The following is an 18,113-nucleotide window of genomic DNA, read 5'->3' on the forward strand; positions in this document are numbered from 1 at the left end:
AACCTCCCAGATCCCGCCTACGAAACTCTCCTCGATTACTTCAACACTATCTGGATTGGAGGCACACCACTCCCCATAGATTGGAAAACGGCACTAGTAACTTTCATTCCCAAGCCAGGTAAAGCCATTAACACCGACAACCTCCGGCCCATCTCCCTCACTTCGTGTGTGGGGAAGCTGATGGAGACTATGGTCCGCGACAGATTGTCGGCTTTCCTGGAACAACAAAACATTTTCGCAGACACCATGTACGGTTTCCGCCCACACCGGTCCGCACAAGATGTCCTGTTGCAACTTCACAAGGAGATTCTCGACCCCGTCGAGCACCCCAGCAATGATAAAGTAGTCGTCGCACTTGACCTGCGGGGGGCTTTCGACAATGTGACCCACGAGATAGATCATCCTATCCCACTTGTCGCAAACACATTGTGGGCGCAATTCTTTCAATTATATCAAACAATTCCTTACAGATCGCCAATCCTATATCCGGCTACAAGACACAGAATATGGCCCATATCAACTTGGTACACGAGGGACCCCACAGGGAGCTGTCCTCTCGCCATTACTATTTAATCTGGCCATGATGAAGCTCCCTACCCAGCTGGCGGAGGTCGCCGGTGTGCAGCACGCTCTGTATGCGGACGACATCACCCTCTGGGCAACACAACAATCGGTTGGAGACATCGAGACCAACCTGCAACAAGCGGCAGCTATAGTGGACGAATACGCTCGTCGCTGTGGTCTTGAATGCTCCCCGAGCAAATCTGAATTTGTGCACATACGCCCCAACTCAAAGTGCACAACCAAAATTGCCCTTTCCCTACTTAGCGGACCGATACCTGAACACGCGGAGATCCGGGTACTGGGGCTTTTCATTCATCATAGGCGCAAGATAGACACTACCCTAAACAAGTTACGTAAGGTGGGGGACCAGGTGGGTCGGATGCTCCGCCGGGTGTCCAATAAAAGGGGGGGACTACGATGCAAAGATGCCCTGCGGCTGGCCAATGCATTCGTGACCAGCCGGATTTTATATTCGGCTCCCTACCTCCACCTACGCAAATGCGATGAGAATGCCTTAGAGGTAGTTCTCCGCAAGATTTATAAGAGAGCGCTCGACCTCCCCATAACGACGTCCAACAAGCGTCTCCTCGGTCTGGGGATGACCAACACCTTTGGGGAGTTACGAGAAGCTCATCTTAACAATCAATACTTGCGCCTAAGCAAAACACCTGCGGGGAGCCGCCTTCTAACCCGCTTACACATTTCCTACGCAACACATACAGAAGAACGGGTCCGCATCCCTGAAGCCTGGCGCTTTGCACTCCAGGTGCGACCCCTTCCGAAGAACATGACTGCAGACACCCATGATGGTCGCCGTCTCGCGCGGGCGGAGGCTATTTCTCAACAATATGGCCACAAGCCAGGTGTCTTCTATGTGGATGCGGCCGGCCCGCACCATGGGGGTTGGTACACGGCGGCCGTCATCCACCAAAACACTACAGTTCAGGGCCTTACTTTCCGTGCCCCAAACATTACATTTGCGGAAGAGATCGCCATTGCACTGGCCGCCGCAGATCCAGAGTCCCGAGTCATTATTACGGACTCCAGGGGCGCCTGCCGCAATATTGAGCAAGGGTACATTCCAGACCGTGCTTTCAAAATTCTCCACGCATGCGATTACACAGGGTTTCCGACCCATCGTACCATCGTGTGGGCTCCGGCTCATGCGGGTCTTGAGGGGAACGAGGCAGCCGACGCTGCCGCCCGCGCGCTTACTCACCGGGCGTCGCCTCATCCGCAGCCTGATCCGGAATTCAATTTCAATCCGGCCATCACCTTTAAAGAGATCACCTCTCTTTATCAAAATTTTCATGGTCTCTATCCCCCTCCCTGTAAAGGCCTCACCAGGGTGGAGGAGCGCTGGCTTCTCCGCCTCTATACCAATACTGTACTGTGCCCGGCAGTACTTAAAGGGGTTGTGAAAAGAAAATGAAGCCGCCCGGTTGTAATTTACATTGATTCAATAAATATTGTACATGCCGATTCCGAAATATTTCAGCGCAATATTGAGTCTGCATTTAATAAAGCCCGTTGGAAATCGTTGCCTTTTTGCGCTCGTGAAACGACCATGCGACCCCGGCGGCTGACAGAAGTACTACCCAACTACGTCACATTAAGACGCTTAGAAACTGATATACCTTTCAATTTCGTTTACCCCAAAATAATAGATTAGTATGAAAGTTAGAAAGCTAAAAAAAGTGTGACAATTATTTGCACACGGAACTTTACTCGGCAAAGAACAGCACGTGATCCTAGATCAGTCATTGACCTGGGATCAGTTTCGGTTTCGGTTACGCTTCTCCGTCCTCCGTGGGGTCTTTCGTTTACATGAACTCGATAGCGGGTGGTTCTGTCAGGGCATCGAGTTGAGAAAGGCCGGCCAAACTCGACGACTCTCCGTTTACATGCGCTCAATACGAGTGAGTCAACTCTCGTGGCGCGCCCTGCGAGGTGCGACTACACGAGTTGTCAACCGGCTCCCGCTTCTGTTCTCACCTGCAAAACAAATGTTTTCGGAAACCAAAGCGTGAATGATTGTGTATTTTGCGGAGGCGGTTGCTTGTCAATGCACCCTTCGGGTGAAGTGGAAGGGTCGAGTTCAGTCCGACACGACTCGCGGCGTTTTCACGATCCCAATAGCCGGTTTGTGACCAAACAACTCAATCCAACCCAGGCCTCCGGCTGCACGCTACAGTAGCTCGCTGCTCTTTGTGTCGTGGCAGTTCCATCCAGGCTGTGGTTTTCAGCGTGTTATCCGCGTTTCAGTGCACGCCATGCCAACTGTGTGCCTTGTGAGACAGTGCCGCACGACTTACGAGAATGGAAGCAATGTGAGATTTCACAAGTTGCCCGGAGACCCGCAGCGAAGAGCCCTGTGGCTTCGAGCCATTAACCGCGATATGGGCAGTCAGACCGGGTACGTGTGCTCCGAGCACTTTCTACCGGGCGACTACGAAACGAACCTGGATGTCCTTCGAAGCCTCGGTATGGATTTGAAGAATGCTCGCATCAAGCGAGACGCCATACCGACGCAAAACCTCTCGCCCGGCGCACCGCCAAAAAAGCGGAGAAGGTCCGAGGTAAGTTCGCGAGACGAAAATGATGAACTTTATTACAGTTTGTTGTCCTTTCTTTCGGTTGCTAACAGCTTTCCCTTTTTTAGGAACTACCCGAACCGCAGGATGTGGAAGCAATTTTGACAGCCGAAGAGGCGCAAACTTCGCCTCAAATGGTTGACAGCTGCACACAGACCCCAAGAAACACCTTCACTGTTGCCTGCCAGACTGACGGCCGTGATGTGCGAACACGATGTAAGATTTTCCTTGCAGCAGTGGCGCGTTCGTGTTCTACCCACATTCCACAAGAATAAATTGGGTCGCAATAATTTTTTCGCGGTTTAGGAAGAGGGAAGGAGCACTGTTTGATGCATTCATTGTTCACTGGTACCACTGAATGCTTGACAAATTCTGGAGGAGGCATTCGTGTTGTCAGTTCCAATCTGGGGAAGTGCTGGAATAATGTATAAAATTTTTTTGGGCCTCCGAAGGAAGCCATCACGTATTTCACATGCAGGTAGTGATAGCATAACTGATACCAAGTTTGCCAGTCGCATGCCTATTAGTTGATAATGAGGATTCCATAACTGTGTGATATTAACATTGTATAAACAAACAGCTCTTGGCATTGCATGAGTTTCATTTTCTTCATTAACTTTCAGATACACAGGTGAACCTCCACATTTCCGTGAGAAAGGATATCCACGTGCAGACAGATGCCGGGCAGACCACCAGCGCACACTGTGAAGCTTGCACGAATACAAGCACAGCTCCAGCCTCCACAACGCAACCTGTTTCTTCTCTACCACCTCCTCCCTGCCAAACAGTCCCCTCACTACCAATTGATGGTCGAGCACCGTCTCCCATCTCATTCGCTCCACGACAGTCATCCAGCCCCATAGAATCCGAAGCCTCAGACTGTGAAGAGGAGCATAACACTCTGCAGAGCTCGGAGTTTTTCCCATCACTTAACGAGACCTTCTTGGGGTAATAATTATGACTTAATACGTACCCCTTTAGCATGTGCACTGAATGCCGTTCCATTATGATGGCGTGACTAAAAATCAAATCAGTCATTTAGTAGGTAGAAGAGCACATAAGGTTGTCCTCCCTTTTCTCGGGCAGGGGCAGGTATGAGTATCGTACTGTCTGCGCTCGCATAATTTCGTTGTGGTGGTGCACATGTCCTCTCTCCAGCTGGCCAACTTCGCACCCTATGAATATTCATAAAGCAGCTCTTGATCCATTGAAATGCTTTTGCAATATTCCATGGCACAAGCAGCTGCTCATGCAGCATCAATGAGACAAAAAAATTTGCAAGCTTTGCAAACCTGTCATAACATTAATTACAAGCAAAAAAAATGCACAGAATGGAAAAATGCGCACTACAACACAGAAGGCGCAGTGTCGGTGTGGGCAACCATTACATTTACTGCTCTTTAATGCTGTTAAATTCTAGCTTTCAGTTATCTCGGCAGCATCACATGACTATTTAACCATTGCAACTCACTTTACTTTGTTTCAGACTTGACTCCAGCACTGAAGAAGTCCTTCCACAGGATGATAAAAAATTTATAATATTTGAAAGTTGCCTGAAAGAACTATTCCAAGTGTGCCGCAAGTGCTTTGCCGCTTGCAAAAGTGTAAGTCATGTGTCTGGGACTTGGCTTCAAATACAGACACTGTGTGCAAACCACCACTTCCTGACATGGTCAAGCCAACCGATGATCAATGGCAAGGCGGCGGGCAACGTGCTGATGTCAGCAGCTATGTTGTTCGCTGGCACCAGTCCCACCTCAGTGCTCCGGATGTTCAACTATGTGAACGTGCAGGTGTTCACGCCACGAACATTCTACAATTACCAACGAGGCTACCTGCTTCCTGCAATCGACAAGGTAGGAGAAAGGTTGTGCATTGTAAAATGAATTGCTGAACCAATATTTCACAATTAGTTACTTCAGTTCAAGCAGTAAGTCATCCAGTAAGTCATCATTTGGAGTCAAAGCACTGAGAAACTTGATCACTCTACCTTGCTTATAATATCGAACAACCTCTCATGAGCTGATCCCCCTCTCGGGTGAAGAGCCTGGGTCTGCCCATGTGCCTGTCAACATCAAAAACCCCTCACGTTTTAAGACACAAGGTTCTATCTGTATGTGCTGATGTAATATCTGGTCTGTGAGGCATGTGTTCTGGAGGGTCCACATACTATCGCAATCAAAAGTTTATTGGACACGAGTACATGGGAAAAAAAATTGTGGCTCTGTTGCGTAATCCAGTCGCCTGAAATGTATCACGGTATGTGGGGGCAAATATGCTCTATACCCTGGCAGCAATACCACGCAGCTTCCTCACAAGACAGAGCTGGAATAAATTTTTTTTTCGAGAACACGTGTCCCATAATATTTTGATCGTGAATTTACATAAAGGGTCCATGAAATGGTTTTCTGACAGAATGACCCCAAAGCAGCTTCAATTTCCAAAAGACTCAGCAACAGCTATTCATTTTCGATCCACTGCACTCACTTTTGAAGAAAACAAGGGTAGAAAATTCCAGACGCCTTTTCTCCTCGACTCTCCAATGAATGGTGCGGCCCAAACCGTCATTACAGTGACAAGTCCTGAAGTCGACAGTGCACATCTAGAACATAGGTAGCACCAGACGAGCACAATAATCAAAATAAAAGAGCAACGCTGTTAGCAACATCTGCTGCAAAACAAGTGAAGCAATTAAAGTTCTTCACGCATGCGTACAGTACTGCCCAGAGATTTCTATATGTCCCATTTTATTCAACTATGTATAACACATTATTTGCTTTTGGTTGCGAATTGCAATGGTTCTTCACCCTCATATCTTAAATAAGGAAGAGTTCTGAAAAGAGGTTCTCAAAATCATTTCATGGTACCTGTCAAGAACAGAAGAAGCAGCGTAATAGTGTTCTGCATTTGATGTGATGTTTAAAAACTGCACCTTTGTCATACCAGATCTGGCAACAACAACAGGAGGAGTTGTTTCGCCAGTTGGAAGGCTGCACTGTGGACTTGGCTGGCGATGGACGCTGCGATTCGCCAGGATTTTGTGCAAAATTTTTAACTTACTCTTTGCACGTTGCCCAGCTAAACAAAATTCTTCACTTCGAGCAAGTGCAAGTCGGGGAGGTAGGTCACAGCTTTTTAATAAAATGGCTCTGTGATGTAACTTAGCTTTTTTTCCCGACAAAAGTGTGCAGATGTACAATCAAGCACCTCCATGGAGAAGTTCGCCTTTGTGAAGAGCCTCAACATGGTGAAGGAGCGGGGGCTGAAGGTGGCGTCAGTGACAACTGACCGGCACGGCCAAGTCACCAAGTATATGCGGACGCAGGAGCCCACCATCCGACACTACTATGATTGTTGGCATATCTCAAAAGGTAGAACCGAATGAACCTACGCTTCGCAGATAAGACTGTTTCCTGCATCATGTTTTGTAGAATGCGGCGAAATTTTAGACTAAATTTCATTGTTCCAAGCAGACTTTACTACAAGAAAAGCGGGGCGCACAGCAAAATTGTAGTGAATATAGTGAAGCAGTGGGAGAGGTTCCTGAATTTCAAGAGGCAAGAAGATGGGGGAAGTTTTATCTGTTTGCTGTCCTTTTTGGCTGTGGTTTATGTCAATGACTATGAGGGAAAGGCCAGCCATGCATGCACAGGTTGCGGATGGGCACTGTGGTGTGAAACCGGATTCCTTGAGTTCTGCAGGCTAGAGGAGGGAAGGTGGGTGTTTCGGGGTGGAAGCTCAAGAGCCAGGTTAACATGTAATGACTGAAGGATTAATCTTCATTAATTATTACACCTCCATTCCAGGCATCAAGAAGAAGCTGGCTGCCCATGCAAAACGAGCTGGATGCAGTGTGCTAAAAATATGGATTCAGCCAGCCAGTAATCACCTATATTGGTGTGCAGCCCTCAGCGATGGCAGTGCAGAACTACTGACAGACATGTGGAAAAGCATGGAGCGGCACGCTGCAAATATACACACGGGACATCCAGGCCTTTACACGCATTGTGCACACGATGAACTTGGAGAAAGGGAATGGCTAGTTCCTGGTGAGTAATGTAGCTATTTGAAAGCAAGATATGCTCTCTGCAAGGAACTGAAATTGTTTCCTAAATGTTCATTTGCTTTCCACATTAGAATCATGTTCTTGTGATGAAGTATGGCATGCGACATGCTTCGTGAAACAGCGAAGTTGTGGGCATCCAGCTAATTTTGAACCTTTCCCAAAGAATTATTTGTTGTTGTCATTGGAAGTTATGCCCGCCTAAAAAGATGGAGAAGGCTTTTTTCGGAGAAGTCTTTCCTGAGAAATTGATTTGTCAATGCAGGGACAACTGCACACAACAAGTTTGTAGAGGTTGTGAGCTCACCTCGTATCCTGAAAGACATCAGGCAACTGGCTCCCTGTACACACACCTTCAGCTTGGAGGCTTTCCACAGTGTACTGATAGGCTTTGCACCAAAGTCTGTATGCTTCTCACCTGAGGGCATGCGTGCAAGGTAAGTAGTGAATGATGTTATGCAAAAATTTACACCTGATGACCCGCTCGAATTATTTGTCTGGTTTTTCAGAACACAACTGGCAATACTCCATTTCAATGAGAATGCCAGCAAAGGACAGGCCACCACAGCTGAAGGACTGTCCAGATGGAAAATAAAGCACCCAAAAGCAAGGAAGGGTACAGCCGTTGCTTGTCCCGTGAAAGCGGAGCCTACATATGGTAAGCAGTTTACTTAGCATTACAAAAACAATTTTTTGTAAACTCTTTAAGGTCCAAGACCTCAAAGGGATACAAAACAAAATGTGGGCTAAGAAAACAAAAACAGAAGTAACTAAAGTGTAACTTCTAATATCGGCAACAAATTCTTTTCTTTAATATTTGAATCTATATGCTCCAAACCATTGTGAAGCCATATTATCAAGCACAGCGTGCCTAAGGATATCCATCATATATGGGCATGACTGCTCTAAGCCACCTGGTGGTGTCAGTGCAACACAATATCGTGGGTTGATGCAGCCTGGGACCAGACAACCCCCAATGACAGCAAACTTGAAAATGGCCATTGGCCACGCTACTATATAGAGTACATTACAGGCCTCGCTTTATGTATATACATTAAAATTTTACTACAATCTTTCACACGTGTACCAGCATCTAACTTTCAACTTTGTATTTAGAATATAGGCTTGGCCAGCATTTTGGTGACATATTCATCCACCCAATCAAAGTACAACCTTTGTCCGTAACGTTTTGAGACTGATTTATTTTCTTCTCTAGAAATGATTCCTGAAAGGAAATGTTGGTGTGTATGTGCCATCTTTCCAAGCTAACCTGAGCAATTTACATGTAGGAAAATACATTGTCACTGGTCGTCTGTGCATTCTACTGTGACGAAATGTGGAGATGGACGTCCACCTCGAACAGCGTGCAAACATTAAATTCTGAGTGAAGCTTGGCACGACAGCCACACAGACATATGAGCTCCTTCGTGACGTTTACAGCAACTAGACATTTTCACGGGCGCAAGTTTTCGAGTGGCACAAGAGGTTCATTTCGGGGAGAACATCGGTGGAAGACAACACAAGGCAGGGACGCCCTTCAACCTCACGGACTGAAAACAACGTGGCTCGGATCAGGGAAATCGTACCGCGATGACGGAAGGCTGCACACTGCTCTCAGCGTGATAAAATTTCTTGCTAAGCACAGCATTACTGTACTTCCCCATCTGCCATACTCGCCTGGCCTCTCTCCATGCGATTTTTACCTGTTGCCTCCTGTGAAGAGAGCCCTAAAAGGTAACTGAATTAGGAGCGTGGAGGCCATTCAAGACGCCACGACAAAGGAGCTGACAGCCCTGCCAAAAGAGGCATTTTCCAACTGTTTCCAAGACCTCAAGAAGCGTTGGGAGCTGTGTATAGACTTCAAGGGAGACTATTCTGAAGGGGTGTTGCACAAATGCTTTCAATGTTAAACGCATTTTTTTTAATGGACTCATTCTCGGAACATTACGGACAAAGGTTGTATTCAATTTCAGCCACCAAGTTCTATTGTAGGCGTTTCCAAGAAAACCTAAAATATGGGTGTGTATGGGCAAAACAAAGCAGTATCTCCTATACCCTCTTTAGTACGCTTCAGCACGCTCTTTTTGTATAACTGGTTAGTGTCAGGAATGTTGGCATTAATAATGCTGATGTTATTATATGCACGGTTGTTGTTTTCCAGATTATGTTCGCCTGCTTCTGAAGGAGACAGTCCATTGCTGTGAACAGTGGCCGTCTTTCAAGGCAGCTTTTGCGGAAAACCTTTCGACTGCCCCACCCCCCATGAGTCGCTCTTTCCCGAGGCCCTCTAAGAATGAACTCGTGGCAGCAAGAAGGTCTAGGTTTGCCAGTAGCATGGGGAGCACCACTGTCTAGTACAGGTGCGTATTCCCTAAAATTACGAAATCAGTGTTGAAGGATAGGCCCATTACTTTCAAAACAAGTTGTAGTCTGGTCGCATGTTAATACGCATGAATTTATGCAGGGCGTGTTGCTGGGCTAGTTGTTTCTTGATCAGACATCGTGGATTCACAACGCTTGCATACGAGGACACAGAGCGGACATGCAAAACTGTGCAGCTGTCTGTGTGTCCTCTCTTTGTCCCCGGCTATAAGTGCTGTGATTCCATGATGTCTGCCATGAAGCATGGCAGAGGTTGAAGTGTAGGTCGTCACACACTCAGACAAAAAAAAAGAAATACTCTCCATCTCTCAAAAGCATAGGTTGGGATAGAGTGCGAAAATGCAATCAATCTGTCCCTACCTATGCCTTGTACGCAACATCAGCACATTAAAAATAATAACATGATAACAAAGTGGATGCAGATGAAACTTTATAAAAATATTTTTCAGAAATGGATGGATACAAGTATAGGATTTTTAAAAGCAACCCTTTCACAAAAATAATGAACACCTAGGGGGTGCTACTTCTTTCAAATGCTCCCATCTGCAGCGAAACTTTTCTCACTTTGAAGTCTCTTGTCCCAAAGGTGCATTCCCCTCTTCTATACTTTTTGAATTGCATAATACAGTGATGTGCGGTTAATATGGACACTTTTGTTCCCAGAAAAAATTATTTATAATATGAGTGGTCAAAAATAACGAATGAAGGTCAAAACTCAGCTACTCAGCCAGAGTACCCTTGTTCGAACCTGACCGTGGCGGCTGCATTTCGATGGAGGTGAAACACAAAAGGCGTCAGTGTGCTGTTTGATGTCAGTGCACGTTAAAGATCCCCAGGTGGCCAAATTATTCTGGCGCCCGCCACTAAGGCACCTCTTTCTGTCTTTCTTCTGTCAGTTCCTCCTCTAACCGTTCCCTTACTGCATGGTTGGACACCTAGACATGAGACACTGCGCCATTTCCTTTCCCAACAACCAATTTTCGACTGCATATTATACCCAATGAGCAAGGTCCCAGAGGACCAAAGCAATGTCTGCAAAACTGAGACAAAATGTATCTTTTTTTGCTTTTGGTTTCCAAATAAGCTGTCCATAGTCTACGCAGAGAGTTTATATATCACCAAGGCAGAATGGAATGGGAGGGGATCAGTCCTTGAAAATTGTCCTTATAGCAAGGTGTCCATGTTAACAAGACATGACTGCAAGTTCACAAGCATTGCTGAACAAACTTCTAGAGCCCTTGTGCATACTGGAAACCAGTGTAACCTTCCGATGGAAATCTCTCCCTTATTTGGCATACAGCACAAGCAGGGAGGACCTTCCGGTGATGTCTGCCCAGGCGTCCCCAAAGCCAGTGTGCAAGCTGGCTGTAGCTGATGTAGCGGTACCTCCTGTTGACAAGAGAAAAACAAGAGTCACTATTTTTTTCAGCATAGCAAAATGAAAGTTCAGTTTCAGGCTTTTACAATGCTGAAAGCTAATCATGTTATCAGTGTCTGTACAGTTAGTTCCAACGTCATTGTTTGCGAGTTAAATCATGTGATTGTCACTGTGTGTTCTTCCTGGCAGCATTGTGAACTCTGAATTCTATTGCAACATTTTGAAGTTATTGACAGAGAATGGTAGACAACAAAAATGCAACAGTGGCATGACCCCAATTTCGTGGCAGCATTGAAACTTTTTATTCATGGTGCCACGGTTCTCCACAGGCAGCACAGGCAAATGTTGCTGAACTACTATATTGGCGCGTGCTCATGGGAGCGCGCCGACGATGAAGACGAAGTGTGCGTGTGCCAGTGGACAAAGACGAAGTGTGTGTGTGGTTCAGACAGCCATCTTGTGAGTTCCCTGCTGTGCGTTGGACTTCGCTGAGACTGTGATCTGTGCCGGTCCTGTCTTCGTTACATTTTTGGTGGAGGTGCTGGGTACTTTCCAACATCTACGTGCCCCGAAGGCTCTCAATGAACACGGATTTGACTCCGATTCATCGCAGTACGAGCCGCCGAATCCAAGGTCAGTCACCAGAGTACGGTCCGTTATCCCCTAGGACCAGGGCTCCAGCTGCGACGCGCAGGACTGACGCGGCACCTATGGCTAGCAACGGAGACGCGGCAGCTATGGCTGACAACGGGAACTCAGCTGCTCATTTCCTGGTCCTCCAGCCGCGAACGCCGCCGACCTTCCATGGCGAAGTGTTTGAGGACGCGGAGGACTGGCTTGACCAGTTCGAGCGCTTTGCCAGGTACAACGGCTGGGATGCGGAGCGGAAGCTGCACAATGTTTACTTCGCTCGTGACGACTCGGCGCGGACGTGGTACGTGAACCACGAGACAACGTTTCCTTCTTGGGAACGGTTCCGTAGCCAGTTGCTGGCGACCTACGTCAACACCGACCGTCGGGAACGAGCTGAGTCGGCGCTGCAGTCAAGGAACCAGCGACCCAATGAGAGCGTCGCAATGTATTATGAGGACATGACACGACTGTTCAGAAGGGCGGATCCAAACATGGCCGAGGACAAGAAAGTGCGCCACCTGATGCGCGGGATAAAAGAACTGTTTGCTGGGCTTGTGCGAAACCCACCTAACACCACTTCGGAGTTTCTATCGGAGGCCACTACCGTCGAAAAGACCCTGCAACAACGCGCCCGCTATTACAATCGCGCCGTGAACATCGTATCAACTGCCGACTTTGCCCCAGCCTCCAGCGACTCCGCTGACACCCTTCGGGAGCTGGTTCGATCTATTGTCAAAGAAGAGCTGCACAAAATGCGCCTCTCTGCCCAGTCGCAGCCGCAGTGTCCATCGTTAGCACAAATTATCCGAGAGGAAGTGCAGCAGGTGGTTCCTGAACCTGTTGCCCCTGCTGCCCTTACACCGACGCCCCCGCGCCAGACGTACGCGTCGGTACTCCGACAGAACTGCGACCTCGCCCCTTGGAGCACCAGCCCATCTGCATCTGCTTTCCAGCCGCGGCCCCCGCCTGTCCCTGTGTTGTCCGAAGCCAGGCTGCGGAAGACGGACGTGTGGCGGGCACCTGACCAGCGGCCCCTTTGCTACCACTGCGGTGAGGCTGGCCATATCTTGCGGTGGTGCCCTTATCGTCGAGCTGGAATTCGCGGATTTCATCCGCGAGTCCCCTATCCGCCCAATGGCGAACGGTCCCGCGAAATTGAGGAGCACCTGTCAACGCGCCGGGATCATACTCACACTGATTTCACTCGCCCTGACTACCGCCCACCAACCTCTACCCGCTATCGTTCGCCGAGTCCCCTTCCTCCGACAAGCCGTTTCAGCCGCTCACTGAGTCCTCGCCGGGGAAACTAGACCCAGCGGCCTGCGGAGGTAAGGCCGCTGACGAGCGAACAGCCGAACATCCTCCATCGCGTTCCCGACCAGACGACGGCTATCAAACGAGGACACGTGACGATCACAAAGGATGTGCAGCTTCGAACTTACCGGTCGATATCGACGATTTAGCGGTTACGGCATTGGTTGATACGGGAGCGGACTATTCGGTTATGAGCAACGAGCTAGCAAAAGAACTGAGGAAAGTTTTAACCGCGTGGACTGGGCCTCAGATTCGCACAGCTGGTGGGCACCCAATTACCCCTGTTAGCCGGTGTACGGGGAGAGTTACAATCGACGGATTTATTTACGTTTGTGACTTTGTTGTCCTACCTCACTGTTCGCGCGATGTCATTCTCGGCCTGGACTTTTTACAAGCTAACGGCGCCGTTATCAATTTACAAGAGCCGCGCGTGACGTTTTCGCCGACACAAGCAATTGAAATAGCCGACCCAGACGACTCCAGGATACCCGCCCTGCGTATTGCTGCTGATGACGTGACGGTGCCTCCGCGGTGCAGCATGATGGTCCCCGTGCAAAGTGACTCGCCCGGTGATCGAGACGTTATGGCAGAGAGAAACGTCAGCCTTCTACTCGAGAAAGGGATCTGCGCTGCAAGAGGGCTTGTTCGCTTACAGGATCGCTCTGCGACACTCTTGATCACCAACTTCGGAACAGAGTTCCAGCCTATTGCGAAAGGAACGGCCGTCGCATACGTTACCGACTTCGTTGAGCCCGCAGAAATATGTGCTCTGGGGCTACCGTCGCCGGACGGACGCGATGCAGCAACCGTTCTGTCTACCGTGGACATTAATCCCGGCTTGTCGGTGGGTCAGAAGCAGCGCTTGTTAGAGCTCCTTCACGATTTCGCAGAGTGCTTCGCCACGACATCAAAGGTAGGGCGCACCCCGGTAGCCAAACACCGCATCATCGTCAACGAGGAGACTAGCCCCATATCCCAACACCTGTACAGAGTGTCGCCGGTGGGACGAGAGGCTATACGATCCCAAGTGCAAGAAATGGGACGGCTTGCGAGATGGAGCCTTCGCCTCCAGGGATACGACATCACGGTAGTGTACAAGTCCGGCCGTAAGCACAATGACGCCGATTGCTTGTCACGTGCACCTGCCGACGTTGCTCCGGCCGAAACGGAGGACGACTTCCCGTTTCTTGCTCTCGTCACGTCGTCCGATATGGCCCGGCGTCAACGGGCTGACTCAGAGTTGCGTCTGCTCATCGAGCATCTGGAGGGCCTGAAGACGTTAAGCTGTTCCGCGGCTTTTCGTTCGAGGTTTGGGTTCCTACAGTCTCCGAGATAGCGTCCTTTACAAGAGGAACTTCGCCCATAACACGGAAACCTTTCTTATGGTTGTGCCATCCGAACTCCGTCCAGAAATCTTGCACGCCTGCCACGAAGAGCCATCGGCTGGCCATTTGGGTGTTACGCGGACGTATGCCCGCATTCGTGCGAAGTATTACTGGCCAAAGTTGCTCTCATCAGTCCAGCAATATGTGAGGACCTGCCGTGACTGCCAGCGACGAAAGACACCACCAGTTAAACCCGCAGGGCTTCTCCAGCCCATCCCACCACCTACAACACCTTTCCAACAAGTGGGCATGGACTTGCTGGGCCCATTCCCATTGTCTTCCTCTGGGAACAAATGGATTGTTGTGGTGACGGACTACTTAACGCGGTACGCCGAGACACAGGCGCTCCCCCACGCTAGTGCTCCAGAAGTGGCTCAGTTTTTTATGACATCAATCGTCTTGCGTCACCGGAAGACAACAGCCTATCATCCCCAAACAAACGGCTTGACTGAACGCCTCAACCGGACGCTTGCAGTTATGCTTGCTATGTATGTCGATGTTGAGCATCGTACGTGGGACGAAGTTCTTCCTTATGCAACCTTCGCCTACAATACGGCAGAACAGGAGACTACCCGTCTTACACCTTTCCAGCTGGTCTACGGACGGTGTGTCACTACCATGCTGGATGCTATGCTACCCGCTGCTCACGACGACGGAGACATCGGCCCCTACGCTGACGTTGACACATTCGTCCAGCGGGCTGAAGAAGCCCGCCAACTCGCGCAAGGTGCCGGATTCGACATCAACAACAACTCGACGCTGGTCGCTACAACCTCCGCCACCGATGCGTTCGGTACGAGCCCGGCGACTCTGTATGGGTATGGACACCTGTGCGCCGCCGCGGACTCTCCGAAAAGCTCCTCCGACGCTACTTCGGTCCGTACGAGGTGGTTCGTCGTATAAGTGATGTCACATACGAAGTTTTTCCGCGGGACACAACCTCCTCACCACGTCGGCGCCATCCGACCGAGACTGTCCACGTGGCGCGCATGAAGCCCTACCATGACAGGCTGCAACCCGCCGCTTTACCAGCTTAACAGCTCTCTGTATTCTCTGCCGTCCGCCGTCTATACCGAACATTACCTTTGCTGTCCGTGTTCGTTTCCGGCGTTGGGCCGCCGCCTTGATGGAGGGGGTAATGGCGCGTGCTCATGGGAGCGCGCCGACGATGAAGACGAAGCGTGCGTGTGCCGGTGGACAAAGACGAAGTGTGTGTGTGGTTCGGACCGCCATCTTGTGAGTTCCCTGCTGTGCGCTGGACTTCGCTGAGACTGTGATCTGTGCCGGTCCTGTCTTCGTTACAATATTCATACGAAGTTGCGAGAGCAGGAAAGCATTTATTTACAAGGCCAAAGCGGGGATTGGGCACGTCACTGAACAGTCAGTGGCGAGCACCATAGCTCATTTTTGCGCCCACCGAGTCTGTCGTCATTTTCTCACTGCACTATAGCGCGGCTTAGCATTTCGCCCCAGGTCAGTTGAAGCTTGTCCTCAAGCAATTTAGACAGCATTGTGATGGCAGCATTTGAGGGAGGCTATGTGAGTCCATTCGGCCATTCGGCCAGTCCATTCGGCCTTAGACACGCACCAAGGCTTCTGTCTGATGGGCAGAGCAGTACCAGTGTTAATCTATAGTGTTGCATGCCATAAATTGGCAGCGGAGAGGAAGTGGCTGGCTGAGCAAAATCAAACACTGACACATACTGGCTAAGAACAGCCTGTAATGCAAGCAGTTCGGACGACAAAAGCGACTTGTTAATCATGCGATCGATATTGACGGTGAAGTCTGTGGCTCGACTGGAATGCTCACACTTAGATATGGATCTGATAGTATGAATGTCATAAGCATCAAATCAAGCGAGTTTAAGCCCCAACAGGATCAGAACAGGTTCTGATGAGGCATTCACTGTCCACACTTGTGCGCAACCGTCATCTACGATAAGAACGACCTGTGGCACGAGAACATTCTGTTTCGCAGTGTTGTTCACATCTGGCTCAAAAAGCAAGGCTCAAAGCACTTTTTGTGCGGTGTTCAATGCAAAGCTATTTGTATAATTAAATAATTCTGTTTGATTTTGTGATACCACCTCTTCTGTCACGCTGGTCGGCCCTACCACTTTACAACTTTAGAGCTGGTGGGTGGAGCTGCGGAACAGCTGGGAGTTTCAAAGAGGTATGCCTTGCACCGTCAGCACATGCAAGATGCCAGTGTCGACACGTTTAAGACAGCTTTACTGTGTGACTGCTGAAAATGCGGATTTTATACACCATGCTGTGGCACAAGCATCCACACATTAGTAGAAGTGATGATGGATGCAATGAAGTCTATCAGCAAATTCTTTTTAATTGAAACGATTTGTATGGCACACTATAGAATGTTACCACCTAATGCACGTTGTCAAAAAATGATGGCAATGAGGACAGCGTTGGAATGGTGATTGTTCTGGCAGTGAGTGGGGCTAGGTTACTTTGCTATGAAATTCCATTTTGTACAGTCTCCTGCGAAATAAATGATTGATTGTTTTGTACTGATTTTACTGCAGTTCTCACAATCCTTTCCATTGCAATCGGCTTCTCTAGTGCTGCACCTGTTAAAGATGTAAACTCAGCCAATAAAACAGAAATGTGTCTGGCCAGCATCCTTACAACTATGTGCATGATCTTCAACTGCATTATCCAAGTTCACACATGCCAGAAGACACATCTCATCTGCTTGCACGTTTACTCGAGAATATTTTACCGCCTGAGTAGCAAAACATCGTGATCGTCCACGCATATGAAAAAAGACCACCGATGTTGTGTTCGCACTCGCGTGCCGCGATGTGTATACACACCGTGGCACCTAGTGCAAACACATCGGCGCATTTACGCATTTTCCTAGGGAGCGATGTCATCCCAGAAGTTATCGCTAGGTTGAAGTCTTTGATGAGCACTGGCTCCCCGTTTGATTACAGCGCTTCGCATGTGAGAAAAGAGCAAAAAAAGGCGGTCGCTTGTTCATGCTGCGTCTCCCTTTGAGCATTGTTCTTACCCTGTGTGCTCGACGCGTAGCCCATGATCCAAAAGCATTTGCAGTGCCACCGTAAGCACCACCTCGTCGAGGCACAGGGTGTAAAAGTGGGGGTGCTCCGTGATGCACCCGGACGGCTGCTTCACAGTCGCTGCAGGGATCTCGCGGCAGCAGGTGCTCTCGAGTGCAGTGGGCATCGACACGCACCGCCCGCAGAAACACCTATTCGAATGCTTCAGTTAGCGATTGCACTCTCTCGAAAACTGCTCAACGTAAGCAACAAGATTCGGACATACCAGTGTGTATTCCCGACACGACCGGGTTCGGGAGGCTCATGGTCGGGGCTTCCGAAAGTAGCGGTTGTGCCGCGGGCTACGACCGCTAGTTGCTGGCCGCGCGCTCCGTCTTCGCAGCCATTGTCACTGCCACCGCTGTCGTCCTCTGACGACGGCTGATCTGGCACCCGCAAAGGTGTGTCGCCGTACGGCTCAAACCCCAACAGCCGACTCCTTTCCAACAAGCGACGCTGCAGCTCGGGAAGATCGGCCATTTTTAAATAACCTTCTGCGCGTGATGCAGCGTGACGTCATTTTGACGCCACTTTTGAGTACATATAGTGCTCTGACCTCGGTCAACTATGGGCCAGCAGGCCTCGCTAAGCCGCCATGTTGTGTCGGCGACAGAAGCCTCGGATTGGCTACTTAAGATGACGTTTCCTGCAGAGTTGAGGAGGACGCGTGCCGGGAAATCGAAATTAACTTTTTTTCGCTATTCGATCAACCCGGACGAT

The 18,113-nt window shown here is 49.3% G+C and overlaps 2 protein-coding genes and 1 pseudogene across 2 annotated transcripts; 2 read left to right on the forward strand and 1 right to left on the reverse strand.

Annotated features, from left to right (window-relative positions):
- LOC144112378 (luciferin 4-monooxygenase-like) overlaps positions 1-18,113 on the forward strand; it is a 198,816-nt pseudogene that overhangs the window by 22,069 nt on the left and 158,634 nt on the right.
- On the forward strand, positions 1,991-10,016 carry LOC144112381 (uncharacterized). Its single transcript, XM_077645230.1, has 10 exons — positions 1,991-3,143; positions 3,227-3,374; positions 3,782-4,106; positions 4,645-5,014; positions 6,105-6,278; positions 6,343-6,529; positions 6,965-7,207; positions 7,487-7,658; positions 7,731-7,879; positions 9,383-10,016. Exons 1-10 carry the CDS (start codon positions 2,838-2,840, stop codon positions 9,574-9,576), a joined length of 2,268 nt encoding a protein of 755 aa, XP_077501356.1. The 5' UTR covers positions 1,991-2,837; the 3' UTR covers positions 9,577-10,016.
- Positions 10,019-17,888, reverse strand: LOC144112383 (uncharacterized). Its single transcript, XM_077645231.1, has 3 exons — positions 17,620-17,888; positions 17,345-17,545; positions 10,019-10,992 (listed from the first exon to the last, which is right to left on the reverse strand). Exons 1-3 carry the CDS (start codon positions 17,871-17,873, stop codon positions 10,833-10,835), a joined length of 615 nt encoding a protein of 204 aa, XP_077501357.1. The 5' UTR covers positions 17,874-17,888; the 3' UTR covers positions 10,019-10,832.

Source organism: Amblyomma americanum, unplaced genomic scaffold (assembly GCF_052857255.1).
Source record: "Amblyomma americanum isolate KBUSLIRL-KWMA unplaced genomic scaffold, ASM5285725v1 scaffold_75, whole genome shotgun sequence".
In the NCBI taxonomy this organism is placed as follows: Eukaryota; Metazoa; Arthropoda; class Arachnida; order Ixodida; family Ixodidae; genus Amblyomma; species Amblyomma americanum.